This window comes from Nicrophorus vespilloides, unplaced genomic scaffold, assembly GCF_001412225.1.
Source record: "Nicrophorus vespilloides isolate i.1.1-1 unplaced genomic scaffold, Nicve_v1.0, whole genome shotgun sequence".
Taxonomy (NCBI): domain Eukaryota; kingdom Metazoa; phylum Arthropoda; class Insecta; order Coleoptera; family Silphidae; genus Nicrophorus; species Nicrophorus vespilloides.
In genome coordinates this window covers 1-21,737 of record NW_017096595.1, presented here as the reverse complement: position 1 = coordinate 21,737, position 21,737 = coordinate 1, and the positions used below count along the sequence as shown (strand labels likewise).

General features: G+C 29.0%; 1 protein-coding gene across 1 annotated transcript in view; it reads left to right on the top strand.

Annotated features, from left to right (window-relative positions):
- Positions 1-13,295, top strand: part of LOC108557502 (nectin-1-like) — a gene marked incomplete at its 3' end in the record, with an annotated part of 28,119 nt that extends 14,824 nt beyond the window's left edge. The window contains exon 4 of the mRNA XM_017914027.1: positions 13,092-13,295. Coding sequence (XP_017769516.1) covers positions 13,092-13,295 — 204 coding nt within the window. The remainder of the gene's footprint in view (positions 1-13,091) is intronic.
- Between the last annotated feature and the right edge of the window lie 8,442 nt (positions 13,296-21,737).

Genomic DNA, 21,737 nt, shown 5'->3' with positions numbered 1-21,737 from the left:
GTGGAAATAGAGAGAAAGAGAGAATAAAACACGTTCGGAATACAATCGGAATGGTGTTAATTAGAGACGAGGATGCGAAAATTAAATCCAAGAGGGGCCGGTTTTGTGGGTGGAAGGATGAAGATGTGCCTTCGACGTCTATAACATCCCATCCTTATAACACGTCCCTATTCGGTGTCAATTCAATGGCGGCAATTTCGTAGATGTTTCCGGACCACGCATTCTACCACCCACATACTCTTCTCAGATTCTACAAGCTCTTGTACCCTGGCACATATATAGCTGTTGAGTTTTTCGCTTAGTTGGATTTTATTTCACGAGAGCTCAAATTTGTCCTTTCCTCTGTACGTGCACAACACGTTCCTCGACTTCGTGCCACCCCCACATCACAGTCTTTCAGCGATATCTTTCAGCCGGAGCACCTGTAATACCCTACAATAATTCCATCAGACTCGTTAAGTTTTAAATTTATTACAGCTCTATCTCTCTTCATTTACATAAATTAGATCCTTAACTAAGTCAAAACAGGAAAAAAACTTGTTGAATTCAAACACTTTAAATTTATAACATCCGAACGAAATGTAACTTTGACAACTTTTTCTTTACATTATCGCCGTTTATTCATAATAAGTCATGCAAATTATTTTCTTTGCTATATAAAAATCATATAAAAGTAAATAAAATATGTTTACAAGAGACATTTAAATACATTTTTTTATGTACATAATGTACTTTACTTTTAATATAAAATGTAATGAAATGATTAATTATTTAACTGCAATTATTTATGTAATTATATAAGAAATTTTAAATTTTATTACATGTAAATATTCCTATTTATGCCATTAAATAAATAAATAACTCAATAATTACTAAATTTTAGAAAAAAAAATGTACTTTGTGAAGTAAGGTTTGAAAATTTCAGAAGAAACTAAATTTTAATTGACAAAATAAAAAATATATTCTATAAAATTACCCGCGAACCCGCACTATGAGAGGTTTTCTTCACATACAAATCATTACCCTGATGAAATATATGAAAGTTTAAGAAATTTTTCATATATTATTCATATTACTGAGATTTATTAGGTTACTAAAAAAATTTAATAAAAGTTATTGATGCTCAAAATCAAGGGTCAACAAACTTTTGACAAGAACCTAACCCACACGCAAATTTAAAAGCAGTTGAAAGCCAATAATGTATTTTTTACCTTTAAAATTGTTAAAAAATATAATATTACTTGAAATTTTAAAATAAAAAATTGAGAGCCATATCTAAGTTCTAACGAGCCGCAGCGAGCCGCAGTTTGCCGACCGCTGCTCTAAATCATTATTATTTTACTTTTTTTTAATCAATTTATTGACTTTCAGTCAATTTCCGTAATTTTTTTCTACTATAAAGTTTATCTGCATAAAGAAATATAAATTATTTTTTTCTAATTTCAATAATTATTAGAAACTCATTAATTATACAAATATTGTTCATTGAAACTTCACAAAATAATATTTTTAGTAAAACAATATTGATTATTAAAATAAAATTGAACATTTATTCAAAACAGTAAACAAATGCAATTAATTTTAAATAGGGTTTAAATTCAATTTATTTATGCAACTGTAAATGATTACAATGCAAAAATAATATATAAACGTTTATTTAATGATGAGTTTATTTAACTTATTTTCATTTAAAATAAATAAACAACGAAGTACAGAGAGAAACGAAAATAAACATCTTTTCATATACGACCTTTGAACTGTATTCCTTTGATATATATTTTTTTCTAGTCAATTCATGAAATATACGTGAAAACCAATACATTATGTATAGAACTAATCATATTTATTGAGTGTAATAATTATTTACTCATACAGCTCATTATTTTGAAAGGTTATATAAACTTAAGAAATAATATTTTATTAAAGTTGTATTTTGCAGTATTATTATTAATGTATTATAAAATAAGTTAAAAAGTAAAGTAAATAATAAATCAAGAAAATTACAGGATAAAAACAAGTATAATTACTAAACATTGTTTTGTAATAAATAACTTTTTCTATCTAGCGAAATAGTTTGGTTTTGTAGCTTCTCGTCGTTATTTACTACATTTACTATTTCCTTTTTCATATATTATGTAAAATGTGGTTACTGAAAAATCTGCATATATTCCTAATATGAGTTCGCATTTATATTTTATATGGAGATTACACTTTTTCCATTTTGCCAACAGTCATTTCATATTTTCTATTACGAAGAACTTTTGCTTACCTTCCGTTCCATATTTCGCAGGTTATTCCAAATCCTCTTTCATATTATGCAAGAAATGCAAAATCATCATTTATTTTGTGCACAAAAATTCTTATATTCAATTCAATTACTATAAAAATATGATTAAGGAAAAATAAATTAATAAATTATGGTGAAGATTAAATAATCTTATAATTAATTATTTAATCTTCGTTTTATTCCGTTTTAGAATTAAGGTAATAACTTTGAATCCATTGATTAACATTCCGTGTATCCATTAGGATCGCAATCTTTTGATAGCCAGGATTATTATTTTCTTCAATAAGCTAAGTAGGTTTAATGAAGTTAATAATGACATCAGCCGTAAACATGGCCATTAGACAAATAGCTCTTCCGGTTAATTAGTAAATTCATTTACCGGTCATTGCATTTTCCAGGATAAGATCATTACGAAATATACACCTTTATACCTATAAAATAAGCTTATTTCACATTGTTTCATTTATCCGTCTACATTTTTTTTATTCTTATTATTATAGTATCATCAAAAGATACTTCGTAAATATATTTTATTCAAAATCTGTTCATCAATGAACATTGCGTAAATTTAAGATCGCGGTTGACATTAAATGGATAATCTTTCCCAGTGGATAGTTACCATTATGATGATTTGATTTTTTAATTTGTTGGTTGGCGTAGTCTTGTACGTTAACTTCCGTAGTATATTGATGCTCTACGATTCCACTATTTCCTTTCACTGTGAATCTGCTGCTATCCTTAACACTGTTATTGTCCTTCGACTTGGCTGAAGGTCCATATGCTAAATCTCATTCATTTGACTGTCCATCTGTAATGAACGATGGCCCTATTGCTGCAAGCACCGAGATGGGACACAAAGGGCCTGGCTTAACCAAGATTCGAACCGGCGCCTATTCGATTGTGGGTAGGCGACTTAACCATTCGGCTATTAATTTGTTTCCATCAACAAACAAAAATTTATAATTTAAAGAAAACCTCAACTTTAAGAATTTTCATTTGTCAATTTTTATGGGAATTTTTAATAGAAATAGAATCAAATAATTGTTTTCTACATTTCTCTCTATTATTCAATTATATAATTTATAATCAGTTTATTCGTTTCATTGTAGATATATAGAAAATAACTTTTTCTATTTTTTATTATTACAATGTTAGAAATATATTTTTTATATGTATTTATAAAATTTAATCTATATATTACTAGTAAATATATTTCGAATGCATAAACTTTGAACTATTTTGATTAATTGAGGATTTGTAAAAATTACAAATATTTTATTGCTGTTTTGATTGTAATATATTTCGATTGTATTATTATTTTTGTTATTTTTTTTTAATTTGTTTTTTTTTTAATCATATTATCAATTTCATGTACGTAGATTGAAATTGGTTTCCATTAGTCGTTTTTTTTTATTTCCACCAGATGGATTGAATTACATTTTCAAATGAAATATTTATTGCAAATTCATCGAATTGTTTCATTTTTTTCAATTTTTCCTGTAAACATTATACTGTTAGTTATTTCATAAAATATCTATTACATATAGATAAATTAGTTCTATACTTTATTTAGTTAATCTATATAATAGCTGTTTAAGGAGATATTATTAACAGGTTAGGTTTCTCGTTTAGTTTTTAAACCCGCTTAGATTGATGATATTACAGTATGAAAAGGAATATTTATTGCGAATTCCACAAACTGTACAATAGATTTATTTCCGTACTTTTTAAACATATTATCACAAGAATACAATCCATTATTCCATTAGTTTTTTCATAGAATATTTATTGAAAACAGTCAAAGTTGTTAAGATTCAAATGTGTTAATTATTGTAAGATCCTTTAAAGAAAATTTCACAAATTTTGTCTGGTTTTCTCAGAAAGTACGTTATGATAAGTTCATTTTAGATTATAGATTATAGATTATACAGTCTATATCGCAAGCCCCACAACCGAAAGACCGTCTATTGAAATCCCGACTGTATCGAAATCCCGACGTTTGAAATCCCGGCTGTATTAAAATCCCCACGCTTGAAATCCCGACTACCATAATCCCGACAATCAAAATCCCGACTATATCGAAATTTCTACAATAACATTTTTATGGTAGCCGGGATTTCGATATAGTCGGAATTTCGAACTTCGGGATTTCGATAGAGGGGATTTCGGTTGTCGGGCTTGCGATTTCCACCGCAGTCAGTGAGTGTTCGGTTAACTTACATAAATACACTATATAGTTATAAATTAAATGAAAATCCATATAAAAAATCTTATTTTTTTCTTAAACTATTGGTAGAAACGTATGCCTTCGTTCGCATCAACTTACTTAATGTTCAAACGAACGTACACTTGTTGTACATATTTCAATTACTGCAATGCAGCGTTTTCCAAACTGTTTGGCGCGACTCCCTATGGAGGCGCGAATATTAATCACAGTGAGCAATTTTCCAAATGACTGCTAAAGTTTTATCTATTTTATGAAATGGGGGAGGCATAGTAAGTTTGGAAACCACTGCCCTAATGTAAGTTATTGTTTCCTTGTATATTATACTTGTCACAAGAATAAAGAACCACGTGATGGGAGGATATTTTTTTTAAACTATTGCAATAAACGTGCATCAATATACTCAATGTTCATACTAACGTACACTTATTTTTCGATATGTATATATTTCATTATGTGAGTTATTGTTTTCTTGTCACAACAAGGAACAACATAGCGACGAGAGATTAAAATAGATGGGAGGACAAGGTAAAACAAAGTAAGCAAACTATGGTTAGATTAGACAGTATCTTAGGTAAATTGCTTGCGATTCATATGGAGCAGTGTTTCGTATGGTTTACACGCATTACACATAATTCTACTTAGTTGCTATTAGCCCTCCCTTCTACCTGCAATACCATAATTTCAGTAAACAGGATTTCCCGGCTTGTGTTTCAATGTGTCTCGCATTTAATACCCACCCCTTGAAGCCCCTTTAACCCGCCACAATGGATACTCCTTGTAACCGAAACTTGCCAACATTAAATACCAAGAAAATTTAATAATACACCCCGGCAAACTGAACAATTAAAGCTGACGACCTGCGCCTCCTCCACTTCCACCACCTCCGTCACCCCACAAGCCTGGGCACAATTAAATATGAACACTTCGGTCATAAGCGATTAATCCCCCACCGTCCTCCTCGCAAACCACCATCCAACCATGCATACGGTCTGCATCGATAATCGCCACTGATACAGAATTAATTGTAATTGGCGTTTTAAAATGAAACCAATTCATAGTGCAATTACAATAACAACCATTAATGCGATGATTTATTATAATGCTGGGCGTTCATATGTAAATTCGTTAATTATTCTCTGCCTCCGATTTATGCAGATTTGAATTCCACCCGAAATACACCATACTGAAACCCTAAGGCCAATTGCAATCGTCGCATCTATTATTAACGTGCATTGTTTACTCTATATCCATTACATATCATTTCGTTACTAAATCATAATTATGTAGACATTTACTCTAACGTATTAATTAATAAAATTTGCACATTTTTGACCGGCAGTTATTCCATAATTCCATAAAATAATATTTTTCTCATATTATATTACAATTAACCTGTAGGTACTACGAATGGGTCAGAGTGACCTACCTGATATTTGTTTACATATGCATTCTTTTGTAATTTAATGTTGGGGTTGATCTTGTAGTTGCGGTGAGATGTACTTATATTAGTATAGAATGTATTTCAGGTCAATTTGACCCGTCGTTTAATCTAATTTCTTTTAAACTTTATTTGGTATAGTGAGAAAACTCAAATGATTACACACATAACGACAGTGAAGTGCGGCTGGGATCAGTCTAGATCAGATAAAATATAAACAAAATCTGAGAAATTAGTATACAATAAAATTAGTTTTGTATTGAGAAAAATATTTAAGATCTATTTATAAAACTTGTTTCATGAAATCAAATTTAAATAATTGAATTGAAATATGTAAATGATGATAAAAAAAATGTACGTTTGTATGAACATTGAGTACGTTGATACGAATATAATAATTTAAAAAAAAACATGATCTATGGGGATTCTCATCAAATTTACGTACGGCAATTTATATACACATTATGTATGTTAACCGAATACTTACTATAATATATAATGATAATATTAATTTTATGAGCAAACACATACAAAAGTTTCCTTTAAATTATCTTCTAAGTATTAAGACAATTGATGGAATCTTCAAATAAATAATAAATTCGAAGAAATTAGTACACAAAATAAATTATTGTTTCTTCAAAATTGTACATACATAAGTAATATAAAATATACAGTTTTTCAAATTATTTTGCACATAAAATTCAAATTTGTAAATTGAGCTTCTAATGTCAAAAAAAAAGAAAACTGTAATTTTATAAAAATTTAAGAAATTTTCTAAGACCATTATCCTTTGCATTTTGAAATCCCTAATATTATAAATCGTACAATGCAAGGTATTAAGGCAATGAGCAAGTTTTTACGGGTCTCAGGCTTTTGGGGCCCTCAAACCAAGACATTTTGTTATTGTGTTTTCGAGGTCCCCAAATACAATTTTCCTAGTGACACCAATTATCCATAATTTGCCACTGCATTTACCATAAACAAAACATAATGAGTGTTTTATAATTATCAAAAAAAAAATCTATAAATTGAACTCAAATTATAGTTTGATTGTTTACTGAAAAAGAATAAAAATGTATTTGAGAGGAAAAATCAAGTGAGAAGAATTTGCATAAAAAATAAAGACGTCTGATCTTGGGGTTGGCTGGTTCACCCCGCCAAAAGCGGCTCACAGAAAATATTTTGAATACCTCAGGCTGAGTTTCTTACGTGCTTTCAAAGCTCTTCCCTTGAGCAAATTAACAATTCCGACAAAGCGGAAACGAAAGCACAAACAAACGCCCACACATTCCCCCCACAGCTCCGCTTTTCACATTCTCTATCTCTCTCTCTCATACACTCACCTTCGATAAAATTCCCACTGAATACACTTTACATTCTGCAATCATACACTTTCTTTTTATTTATTTTTTCTCGTTTTAAAAATTCAAATATCCGTGAAAAATAAAATTACATGTTCCTCCATGGTACACTTTAGCGCTCGCATTTCGTAAGAAAAATAATGTTACAGGTGAAAAATGGAAACGTTAAAGTGAAATTCATTTTGAATAAATCAAATTTGCTCAGTTTAATGGAAAAACTCATTCGTGCACTTCAAACATCGCATTAAATATTATATATCCCACGTAATAAAAGTAATTTACCATAAAAAAAATCTCTTTGCATTTCTTCAAATTATAAAAAGCTCTTATTAATTATTATAAAACAAAAAATATATAGTTTTTTTTTATTCATTTTTTATTAAAAATATCTTGTTTTATGAAACAAAATTAAATAGCAATTGTACTGTAATAAAATTATAATATGCTAGTGTACGTTCGTATGAATATTATGTACGTTGAAGCGAACGAAGATACACGATTCTATCAACAAAAGAAAATATTTATAATATTTTTTCCAATGTAAAATTTATTAAGTATTCTGTATTTATTTAAGGTCTATATCGCAAGCCCTACAATCGAAAGACCGTCTATTGAAATTCCGACTGTACCGAAATCCCGACGTTCGAAATCCCGACACTTGAAATCCCGACTACCATAATACCGTTTATATCTAAATCCAGACTACCATAATCCCGACAATCGAAATCCCGACTCCCGGTAGTCGGGATTTCGAACGTCGGGATTTTAAACGTCGGTATTTCAATACACTCGGGATTTCGAACGTCAGGATTTCGATAGACGAGATTTTTTATAAGAAAAAAGTTGAAAGACATATATTAATCAATTTTTTATACAAATATAATTTTCATAATTTTGAGTAAATATTTTGATACAAAATTTTTTAATAGTTTAGTAGGAAAATGGACACAAAATATGTAATATTCATAAAAACATATCTATAAAATCAGTAATACCTCGGATAGTGCGGTTTCGATCAGTTCGAATTTACTATAGTCCGGTTTCTATATAATTAAGTTTCTATTTCTGCTGTTTATTACAGTGCAAGATATTGTTTGTATCGAGGACTATGCAAGTTATTGTTGTAATTCCATCTTAATTGCAATTTGAATAATAATAACTATGAATTATTGTTGTAACTTTTACGTTGATTACAAAGCTAAAGTTCATCATAATATTTCAATGATGTAAATTTACATAAATAATTGCATAAGTGATTAACAATGAAGCAGTGGAAAACGAAAGAGAAATAGACTGACCGAGCCGAGCAATTTCAATATTTAAATGCACAAAGCGAAGTTTCGCGAGAAGCTGGAAAATTTTCAGGCGTCTGCAAAACTCGAGTCGCGGCTCCCCTCTAAGGTGTATGTATGTGTTGGTCCTTTTCAGAGGAAAACTTCGGGCGATGCAAAATAAGAAGGCATTAATTTCGTTTTAATTGCTCCGTTTATTTGAATATTTAAAATGCTTTTCGCTCCGAATTCCCGCAATTTTCCTCGACATGACTTTCCAATTTTCCCCCATCCATCCGACGCCGGAACTCCAGCAACGAGAAAAGAAAATGCAGTTATTTCACACCAGAAAATGATTTCGCATTTCCACATAATCTGCGGCAAATATAAAAAAAGTTATAAAGAAAATTTGTTTATGAAAATTGTTTATGTAATGCGGTTCTATTGATTCGATTTTTTTTTCGTTTTAAAATTATTATAATTTATATTTTGGATGAAAAGTGTAGAAAGGAAAAAGGTGTGCAAGTTGAAAGTCATGCAGTAGTTTAATGAAATCCTACGGGACGCAAGAGAATTTCCCTAAAGGATGAAAATACGGTGTCAATTCTAAGGAAAATGCACACACTTTACGTAACAAAGTATCAGGGGATACGAAATATAAAACTAAACTGAAATTAATACTCTATGTTGACTTTCAGTTTTTTTTTTGTTTATTTTTGTAGACTGACGATAAATAAAGTTTGAAATAAAAACTTCCCTTTTTTCCTTCAAAAATTTTACTTTATTAACAATTTTGGAGAGGATATGCACCAAAATAGGGCTGTAAACATAAAAAAGACATTTTTACATTAATAATAACTCAATACAAATATATAAATATGACAAATCAAAAAAAAAAGTCAACTACTTAATTTAACATTATTATATCGAATAACCACTGTAGTTTATGTATTTTCTATCATATTATTTTGTGTACAATAAAGTTTAATTATATTTTTTCTTAAATGAAAAATCTACATTAATTCTAATTTATTTGATTTTGTTTTAGGTAAATTATGTAATTAAATATAATAAACATTTTTTGTATATATGAAATAGGCTATTAACTGAAGTATTTCCGCCTATATATATATGAGATAATACATAACAACTGCTTAAATGTATATAATAGATGTAGAAATAATATACTGATACAAATAGATTCTTTGATCATAAACTTTGAAGTTAGATGTAATGGGACGAGGTCGAATATCACAGGCTAAAGTGGATAATCGAACTGCAGCGAGCTCCTGTAATTTGCAACATAAAATAGTTCTGTTCCACACGATGACCGTAAAAAGACAATTGATAGAAGAGCTTTGTAATTCAATTCCAATTCTTTCTCAGAAAATGTCTGGAAAATAATAAAAGGTGTAATAAGGTCATCATATTTTCATAAAAATATTCTTATAAGATATTTCTATGAAAATAAATCATATATAATTTATTTTGGTGGTTACAAATAAATATCTAAATACAGTAATACCTCGCACAATACGGTTAATAACTCGCACTGTTTGAAACCAGACTAATAAAGAAAAAAACGATAATTTTTGTATACAAAATAATTTTGTCCATTATTTTTTTAGAATTTATTTTTATTTGTCTTAATTAAAATTTAGTTTGTTTTAAAATTTTCAACTCGGACTATAGTGAATTCTGACCGTACTATACGAGGTTCTGCTTATTTGTTAATTTTACTAAGTAATTTAATTTTAAATTGATTGTAAAGTGATTTATTTACAATTTTATTTTTATGTATTTTCTAAAAAAACTGCATATTAATAATTTTAAGAAAATTTGATTGGTATAAGGTGAACTATTAAAAATTATATTATCATTATTTAATTAATTTTAAAAGTAATTATATAAAAAAAACGATAATTGGTTGAGGTTTTTAATGCTGTTATACAACACTTATAAATTCTAGTGTGAATAGTAGAAACTCTATACATTTGGTATGTATAAATCAATGACATATCCTTTGTATCCGACAAGTGTAATATGTGTTACCGTGGAAACAGATATTTGATAGAACTTTAGTTAAGTGCTCATTCCACATGAACATGTGCATATTCATTTTGAAGTAATATTTGTCAGAAAGTTATTATAATAATTACAAAAAATTAGAAGAAAATAGTCATTATTTGATCAAAAATTAATTTGTTGTTAATTTAGAAGTAATAGTAATTTCATCATTTTAAATCTGAAAGTATAATGAAAGTATCAATTAATAATATTATGTATATAATTAATCATGTTTCAGTTATTCAACAATAATTAAGGGCAAATTGGTCAAATTAGATGTAATAAATAATAACAAAATACAGCAACATCCTATTTGAAACCGTACTAATTGAGGTTTTAATTAAAATATAAATAAACCATGCAAAAAGGATAATTTTTAGAATTTATTTGTATTTTGCTTAATTAAATTTTAGTTTGTGTTACAATTGTTAAACCGAACTACAGTGAATCTGATAAAAGCATTTTATATAATAATTTACATTAACGAAACACTTCTGATAACTATGATTTTTAAAATAATTGTTTGAAAAAAATCTATTATCTTACAAATAAATATATGAAATGAACAATATACTCTAAAAGTCTATTGACTATATAGTATTATTATCGGTATACGCGACCTATTTTCCTCCCGTCCTTTGAAATCTTGATCTGAAACCTTAATCTTGGAATTCTTTTATCTGCTTTCTTTTACCGGAAATAAGCACAAAAGTCTCAAATATATCTATATATACACAATCTCCTATATTCTTAAACATATCTTACATATGTTGGATATCCCATATAGTTATTTACATTGTACATGTATTGATTCGTACAAATTCTCTTGTTTCATTCAAAACAATATATAATAATTATAATAAAACAAATAATTATAATGTATTACATTCATATATTTTGATATAATAGTCTCAGTAAAAGCGTCGGATTTAAATTTTGCGCCTTCTTTTTGTATAAGTTTGATATGTCTCAAATGTTCATGTGTCTTTTGTTAATCATATATTTATTAACAACGCGTTATTATTGTAAAAACTCAATTTAAAATAGAAATAATGAGCCCTCCATTTGAAGATTAGTTAAACAAATTGAAGAAACTAGATGGATTGTAATCATTAAGTTATCCATGAGTTACTGTATACGTTTCAAGAAGCACGTTATCTGAGGTGCAAATAACCTAAGAAAAGAAACATTCTAACACATTTGTTTTCTTATGTTTTTAACCTCAACCATTATATTATACTATTTAAATAAAACTGATGATACCGTTGTCATTAGTCATACTTTTGTTCTTGTCTTCAAGTATGTTTACTGTTGACTTCAATTTTTAATCATGTGTAACAGTTGTGCAAAGACAGCATCAATCCATCAAAATATAAACTCAATTTATCATGAAAACAAATAACCTTAAGATTTCTTTACATTTTTTGCAGCTATTACTCAAATTAATTGAAAAAAACAAGAATATTGTCTTTAAACAAGAAAACAATAAACACAACTTACACTCAAGCATTTATTCAAAAGCAATTGCGTTGCTATACTCAATCGATTTTCCTCTGTCCTTGAATTATTCTACAAAAAAACGTATAACCTTCATACATTACAACTTCTTCAAGACACTTTTATAGTTAATTGATAAATGATTATAGTATTTGAATCTATTTGATACACTTGACAGAATTTAATGTCTTATATCTTATATCCTATTTTGTAAACATATGTCACATATATCAACATTTTCATATTTAATATTAAACATTAAACAATAAATTACAGTCAATCCTGTACATTTTTTATTGTAATAATTCAATTTAATTGAAACAAATATTTTTTGATTAAATTCAATTTATATTATATAATTTTATTGACTAATTTTATAACATTCACTGCAAAAACTCATGTAGTCCTTGAAAGCGTATTAAAGATAAAATCAATAAAAAAATGTATACATTTTTTATTTATATAGTGATACCGGACTGATAGAAGCCTAACTATGCGAGATATTACTATATTTAATATAATTTAGTTGGTACTGACAGAAATGTATGTCTCATATCATATATATGTATAGTGCGGATACAGCATAAAGCAGTAGCAAGAAAGAAACCCGCATCAGTTAATTAATCAAACGGAATCCCAATTTATAAAAGCCCTGCGTACTATTTTTTTTCTGCCTCGCCTCGTAGTTCAGAGATTAATTATTGTACTTCTTAAACTAGTCGAAGTTTGTCCTTGTATCCTCAGCCATCCCTGTTTCGCTTAACACTTTTAATCTCCAAATGTACAAGTTCGTAACTTCTTCGCACATCGATTCGACGGTTCACCGAAACTTGCAACTCGTTTTTCGTACCAATTAACCATGACACAAACATATGAGACTTCTCTCCGAAAGGGTCGCATTCGAATGCGACGTAATTAATGTTGATGTTTTTTAATGTTCCAGAGCCGCAGAACCGTGACCCCATAGTGACATTCAACAAAGGAACCTACGAAATAGGTGAAATCCTTCTAGCCAACTGCACCACTGCACCTGCAAGACCACCACCGCATATAACCTGGTTAATTAACGGGGAAAAGGTAATATTTTGTGAATCCAGTTTCGAACATTTAATTTTCTCTGAGAAAAAGCGAAAGAAATATGTAACGGGTAGGAAATAAAAAAAAATGCATAAATCCCTTAGGGAATAAAGCGGCTTTGAATGTACATTCGCGAAAAAATCCACGAAGGCTCGAGGAACGGAAGGGGTGGATGAGATAAAGGGACACAAATAAATTGGCGATAATTTGTGAGGCGTTTCGCACTGGGTAAAATGGCCGCCCTGCAAGGGTTGGATGACAGTTCGTGTGCTCGCAGGATGAAGGGGGTAGGAATTGCGCCTCCGGCCGCAATTTCGCGCCCTTAATTTTCTTTCAACGAAATTTCACTAAACACAGCCTTAAATTTTCCCTCTCCAACCTGCAAAAAAAAAATAATAATAGAAGAATTATTCATACATATACACTTTGGTCAGGTCGCCATGAAAAATGAATAAACTCCCTCGGGACTGACCCAAATAGCCTTGTTTCCACATAAAGAACACTTGCTTTCTTTACTTTAGCCTTATAGTAAACTGCATGTTTTGCGGGCCGTTTTTCCGCTACGGAAAACTGTTTTATTTAGTGCGACGGCCCAGGAAAATTTATATATTTGTTTTTGTTCCGGTTCGAGAAACGTCGATTCTTGTAGGGGGAAATTCAATTAAGATTTCAATGGTATTCTGTAAATTACCTATAACTATACTTCTTGCCTAATGCTCGGTGTCTTTCCTATAATTCACCGCATCCGGTATTACGGACTCAATCCCCTCGCATCCTCTAAACTTCCTATATAAACATCCCAACTTTTTACATAAATCAACGTAAATTTACCATCAAATGCATATTTAGAATTATGAGCGATTGCGGAGCGAATAAAAAATAACTTAATTCGCACACTTTTTGCAAATGCCTGCATTAATTTCAATTAATGTCAGAAGTTTCAAAACTTGAATATAATCAAATTATCATTTTTTCTTGTAAAACATTTTTCATTTTCATGTTAATCAATTATTGCTTTATTTTTAGTCTATTTACAAACAAACAAAAATTAAATATTTTAGATAATTTTATTAATTAAATCCAATTAGATTTAAATATAATTTAATTAAGAAAAGAAAGTTTCTACTTAAAAATTATATTAATTTACATTATATTATCTTATAATTAAATAATTCATTATCTTTATAAATAATTTGTATAAACTTTCAATTTTTATTATTTTATTATTCTTGTAAAACTTTTTTCATATTAATTAATCATTGCTTTATTTATAATCGAATTAAATTTAAATACAAAAATTAAATTTTACAAAAGAAAATAAATTTCTACTTCAATTCTTTTTATTTTTCTTCATGAATTATCAATATTTTCTATAAATTTCTAAAAATTAAACATATTATTTGAAAAAGAGTTTTTATAAACTCCTATTAGACTTTTAATCAACAAGCGAATACTAATGAAAAGTTAATGGTCTAGAAATGTTACAGTTTGGTGCAAGTGAATTGAAGAAAAATTGTACAGAAAGTCGTTGAAATGTATAAACCATTGTTATAATAAATCTCATCTAATTGCTTTAATTAAAGCGCGTTATGCAATTACTACGTAAATAATTAATGCCACAAGGCGACCGCAGCAGTAATTACATCTTTAGTTAATGGAACTTTAAAAAATCATTTAAGGAAAGAACAGCAAACATTTATATATTTTTTAATCAAGTTTTGTTAATAATATTAATTCATAATTTAAATACATTTTCATATTTTACAACTGTCTTTAATAAAATCAATATTTTAATTCATTGTAGTTATTAGTAATTAATTAATGTTAAGACAATTTTGACAACTGCAGAAAAGTATTAAATAATTATTTCACTTATACTTTCCCATTACTATTCAGTTTTAAAAGAATAGTCAGTTATGTTTGAAATAAATTTACGACTAGTGTTTCCATTGGGGTCGGCAATCTGCGGCTCTTCTTATGAGAAATTGCGGCTCCCATTCTGCTTAAGCTAGAGATGATTATTTAAGATATTGTTGATTCATTTCGCTAGCAAACATCGCCAGTAACATCTCAAAAATGGCTGTTTTCCCCAAAAATATTGCCGATCCCCGATATATAAGATCATTTAAAGACTCTTATTTCTATTTTCCTTCACAAACTTCATTTATTGGAATAGTATTATGATTTTTTCTATATTTTCAATTTTATACAATGTATATGAACTTAATATAAATTATTTCCGCTTTGCTTATATGTGGCTTTTCTAGGTTAATCTATCTATATATGCATCTCTTTAAAATACTGCTGAAAATAGGATTTTTTATAAAGTAAATGACATTTACATAAAATTTCCATATTTTTAATTACAATTCATGCGCTCTCTGGAGGTGTACCATCAAAGTTGATATTTTGTAAATATTTTCGCAATATATAAAAAAATGCACATTTCCCTGTCATAAAAAAAATATAGTTTCCGGTCGATTTTGTAATGGCCTACTTGCACGACGAAATAATAGTCCGATAAATATGTAACACAGTGTACATGTGTGTCTCCATATCTGTGCGCATTCATCCATAAAACTGGATTCGTACGAAGATATAATGCATAATCAGATAGATTAAATTCGGCGCGGTAAATTCCTAAATCGCGTCATTATATCATCGCTGAGTGGTTGAAGGGATGGGAGCCCTCTTAGGGTTTATCGCACGAAAACCCTCCCCCAAAAAAATGCCCTCCAGTCGAGTTTATCGCCACCATAAATTCGAAAAATATTTAGGGGTAGTACGCCTCCTCTTTTTCCATTATAACATAATAAAAAAATATATTTCCATAAGAAAAAATATTTGAATTTCATAGAAATAAATTCAATGTAAAAAAAATAATTTCAAAATTAATTACATCATACCTTGATTAACGAATTAACTTTGTATATAGAGGTAAAAATCTTATGGCTAGAATGGAAATACGTACCTTTGTAAAGAAAATGTAAATGAAAATTCCATCTTCTGCATTCCATATATTTCTAACATCCCTTCATCAATATTTTTGGAACATATTGATTGAATTATCTGTTTAATTTCATTCCTAATTTCTTGTATGTTATTTTCTTCTTCTGGTCATATTTTATTAAATGATTTGACGCTAAAATTGGAAAAAAAAATACGTTGAATGGGGTTTGACATTTCATACTTTTTTATATCAAAGCTTCGATATCAGAGGTAACGTTAACCGAGGTAAGACTATGCAAAATACATATGAAAATTGCAGAATTATATTTTTCTATATTGTTTCGGACTTTGTTATATTGAAGCTTCGTTATTAGAGGTAACGGTAACTGAGGTAATACTATGAGAAATACATAAAAAAATTGCAGAATTATATTTTTCTATATTGTTTCGGACTTTGTTATATCGAAGTTTCGTTAACCGAGGTAAAACTGAGCAAAATACCAATGAAAATTGCAGATTTATATTTCAATACATTGGTTTGGACTTTGTTATATCGAAGCTTCGTTATTAGAGGAACGTTAACCGAGGTAAAACTAAGAGAAATACCTATGAAAATTGCAGAATTATATTTTTCTATATTGTTTCGGACTTTGTTATATCGGAGCTTCGTTAACCGAGGTAAGACTAAGCGAAATAACACTGAAAATTGCAGATTTATATTTCTCTACATTGATTTGGACTTTGTTATATCGAAACTTCTTTATTAGAGGTAACGTTAACCGAGGTAAGACTCTGAGAAATACCTATGAAAATTGCAGATTTACATTGTTCTACATTGTTTCGAACTTTTTTATATCGAAGCTTCGTTATCAAAGGTAACGTTAACCGAGGTATTACTGTATGTGAATTACCAATAGAAAAACAAGCAGTATGTAAAATTAATTAAAAAAGGTTATATTATTCAACTGAAACTGCTCATACAAATGTTTTATTTGTAACTATATATTTTCAAAACTTTTAGTTTGCTAATTAATAAAACCACCAAAATATGAAAGGCTGTTAAAAACATATGCATTTAAATGTCACAGAATTGTCGGTGGTGCAAAACTCCAGCGGACCGCAGGAGGTCTGCAAACAAAACCAAAAAAAAAAAACGACAACAACAAAAAAAGGACATCAACAACAGCACAAGCAGCAGGATCAGTGTTTGCGTGGGATGGCTTAATTATGTGGAGGCCTGAAAATAATTTTATGCCCTTCTGCAACGAGACAAAACGAAAACATAAATCCACTTTTATTCGTGCAACTTCTGTTTTTGACCGTGCACAGCGAAAACCGGTCGGCAGCACGGCATGTTTAACATGTGTCCTGTATCCTTTAGTTTTTAACGCTGCGGTTGTTTTCCAAGAGACACATCCCTCTACATAATTAATTGTTTGACCCCTTTGCCAACAATATCGAATAGCCGCTTTCAAGCAAATTTCAATTAGACGAGACGTGAGGAAGGAAAGGAAATTACAAGCAAGTTAAAGTTCGCAAGGATAACGGGAAATCGCAACTTTCTTGGATGATAGGTGAAACGAGAAGGACGAGAGAAGAAAAATGAGCTTGTTTACTTTTTTTTTACTTATCCTGAAATTCTGAAACGCTGAAAGTAAAACCCAATTAAAGGAACTTTTTCTAAACTAGCAAAGTTACTTATTTAAATGATAATATTTACCGGGGACGACGTAGGCAACGAAGAGTAGAAACCGGAAATAAAAAGGTAATTATAAACGTGGATGAGATGTTTCTTGTTAAATCTTTTAATCGCAAACGACAAAATAACACAATTTTATAAAAAAAACTCATTAAAAAATTTGTATTTGTTAAGACTTGTACAACTTCAGGCAAGAATATAATAGTTTAACTATATTAAAACTTTAATTAAGTTAACTATTGTACATTTGTGAAGATATTTAGACTTTGAAATATTTCAATATTTATATAAAACACATGGAAAAAAAATATAATTTCCTTATTATTTCTAAACTAAGTAATTCCAAAGTATTGACTAAAAATGTTATAATTAAATTTGTTGCAAATTTAATTTATTTTACTAGAATTTTTTAACAAATAGTACTGATACAAAGAATATCTGCATCAAACATTGCTTAACTTTAGTAAATATTTTCATTCGGCATATAATCAAGATTCATTCTGTATAGATCTGCTGTATTGCATAATTATAAAGTTTCCAACAATGCGAAAATCCCGTCACGATTAATGAAGCCGCTCAACATCAAAAGAGCTTAAATTAATTGAATTATCTCTTAATGCGATGGTTACAACTTCCTTGGTAGTAATCATTTGTATTCCATCTTGATTAGTTTTACCTTTGAGGAATTATACTTTCAACAATTAATGCATTATTTATGTTTGACAATTTGAAAGAATCCAAGAGAACATTTTTATTGCTAATTTTAGGTTATTTTATAAAATGCAACAATTGTAAACTAATAAACAATTATATAAATTGATAAATTTTAAAAATAAATCTTTACCGATTATCTTCTTTATGGTTTCATCCTAAGTCTTCATTCGATTTGATTTCATTCGATCGACATCAAACAGTTTAAGGGCTTCGGTTAACTATTCCTGAGGATTCCTTCCGTTTCAGCATTTAATACTTCTTTAACAATATTTAATTATAAAAGTATATTATAGCAATTCTTTTTTATTAAAGACTTACAGAAGACATTTTCATTATTACTAGTTAAAAAAATACTTTTAAAATATTGCAAATCATCTATTTTCCATTGTTTTTATTTAGGTACTATCTTCAGAAAAAGTTGTTTATCTTTCGTAAATTAGAATATCTCAAATGGAGTATACTTCTTAAACTTTTGATAGAAAATTGCGGCTCCCAGCTCTCACATTGTTGACTATGGTTGCTATATATTTCACTAGCGATTGATATGCTACGTGAGGCTCTCTTGGCTCTTTGCTCTAAAAAGGTTAAAAAAGGATAAATAATATCTATATGAATTATATTTGTTTACTGGAAGAAATAAAGTAATAAATCCAATATGATTATCTATAAATCTTCATCAGTAAAATAATCTACTTCATGGATTATAAAACAGCTACTGAAAGCGGCTGGTCTTTTAATTTTTACCTTTTAAAGGATGAATCAACTTCGGAAAATAATTAAGATAATCCATTGCACCCTTGATCGAGCATTATATGCATGAATGGCGGGATTTCAGTTGGCATCCGTTGAAGTTTTAAAAGAGCCATTAATACCGCTCCATCGAGCAGAAAATATCAAGACAATCAACGAACTGGGAAACGTTCATGCAGATAAATGGAACTCCGGCGCTATAAAATATACACTTGACACGATATGTAAATGTACTCCATTATAACAGCTACATTAAAAAAGGTAGAGAGAGCGAAAGAGAACTATACAGTCGTAATTGAAAACAATTGTATTTAATCGGTATTAAATGCATTTCAGAGTTTCCAATCCAATTGGTGATTGTGAAATATTGATAAATTGCCAACAACTCTTTATATTATTTATGTAATTGAGTGGACATTTTCCCTCGAGTCTTTAATAAGCCAATTATCTGTAATAATGAACTCTTACGATATTTGAATTTATTGAATTCTATTTTCGTCATTCCAATATTTAGTTTTTTTCTAATAAAATTTATAATATTTTTATTTAATTAAATTTCATATTTCGAAAAATGTCTTATCTTTTTAGTTGGCGATTTATTGTGATAATTGATATTTTCTATAATAATGTGAAAGTTTTTTTTATTAAATTACAGAAGATCAATAGATTCGGTTAACGAACATAATCCATGCAAGAACAATGTTCTCCATCCGAATTGTTTGTTAACTGAATATCGATTTAAAAAGGGGCTTAAGTTTTGTATTGCTTTTAGCATAGCTTCCACAAGGAACGTTGAACAATTGAAAGTGTTTGTTACCTGAACATAAAAGTGTGTTCTAAGTAATTCTTATTTTTAATATTGGGATGTGTAATAAGTTCCCGCGTTTTTTGTATTTAATTTTTTCCTACAAATTTGTGATTTTGTTTTTCTTGCTCTAAAAATCTATAATTTTTTTGAATTAATTAATTTTAATAACTTTATCTAACAAAACACAAATTTGCAGGAAAAAATAAATACAAAAAACGCAGGAACTTATTACACAACCTAATACTTAATTTTTTTTAATACAATTTTGAAAGTTTTAATTATATTCTATTTCTTGGTTTTATAGTTTTCTCATTAATTTGCTTTTTCCAGTACTTTAGTAAATAGTATGAAAAGTTAGATGTAAATCGAAACTGTGAATATCCGAATATAAGCAAACGCATTAGTTTTGCTATTCTATGGAGCAACGTTAAATTGTTAAACTCCGAAATAACGTAATTTCAAAGGACTATAAGTCAGAGGTCCGGCAATGCTTTCTGCCCGATACGGGAGATAAGTTCCCGGTTCTATTCTTCCTGGCACTAAACCAATTATCTCTCGTTCTATTAGTTCAAAGGTTATCCATCCGAGTGGAAACTTTCTATATATATACACACACAGTTGTATGAAATATATATCCTCATTTGTAATTGACACGTAAATCTGATTAACGCTCGATTTGAAATATTGATAGAATTTCCACGAAAATTCAATTAAAATCGACCTAAACCAATTTCCTTGCACGATTGTGAAGGGAAATTCAGATTACTCGACGATGCGACTCAAAAAATATCGTAGTTTTCTGCACAAATTTCCCGAGCAGCTCACTAATAATTGAACTAATGATTAATACTAATAAATTCATTATGTGAGATTTCGCGCAACTTTTATAACACATCAGACTGAAATATGCAAATGATTTTTTTCCTCCGGATACATTCCCTTTTCCAAGCGGAAAACCAGCTGCGACGGAAAAGCGTTAAAATTCCGACGAGTCCTTTGCCATACATTTTTTTCCCACTTTACTCCTGACCGTAAAAAGACGTTGGTAATTCCGTTGGTAACACAAGATGTAGTGCGATAATAAAACAGAGGCGTGTTAATATCAGAGAGGGAGGAATATTCGTTTGGAAAGCATTATTACCATAAACCTTGACGATAATTAAGGAAACCAGTTTCAAATTTCGCGCCGAATATTATACAAAAAGGAAAAACAGATTTGTAGCGTCAAATATTCGTTAGTGTAGAAGCATAGGGATTAAAGTTGAATTGGATTTCTCATTTTTAATATAAATGTATATTTTATGAAAATGTTAGTACATTGGCTGTTACTCATTTATTGGTTTTTTTTTTGACATTTACTTGACAAATTAGTATGTCAATATATACTAATTTGACAAGTAAATATTAAATATGAACATTTACATAATGAAAAATGCAGTAAATGTACACATTACTAGACATTGTCATTTTCGACATTTATTAAACTTGTCATTTTTGAAATTTACTTGTCAAATTAATTAACTGTCAAATATGAATTGTATAACTATTCATAATTAACTGTCAAATATGAACAACTTAACAACTTAACAACT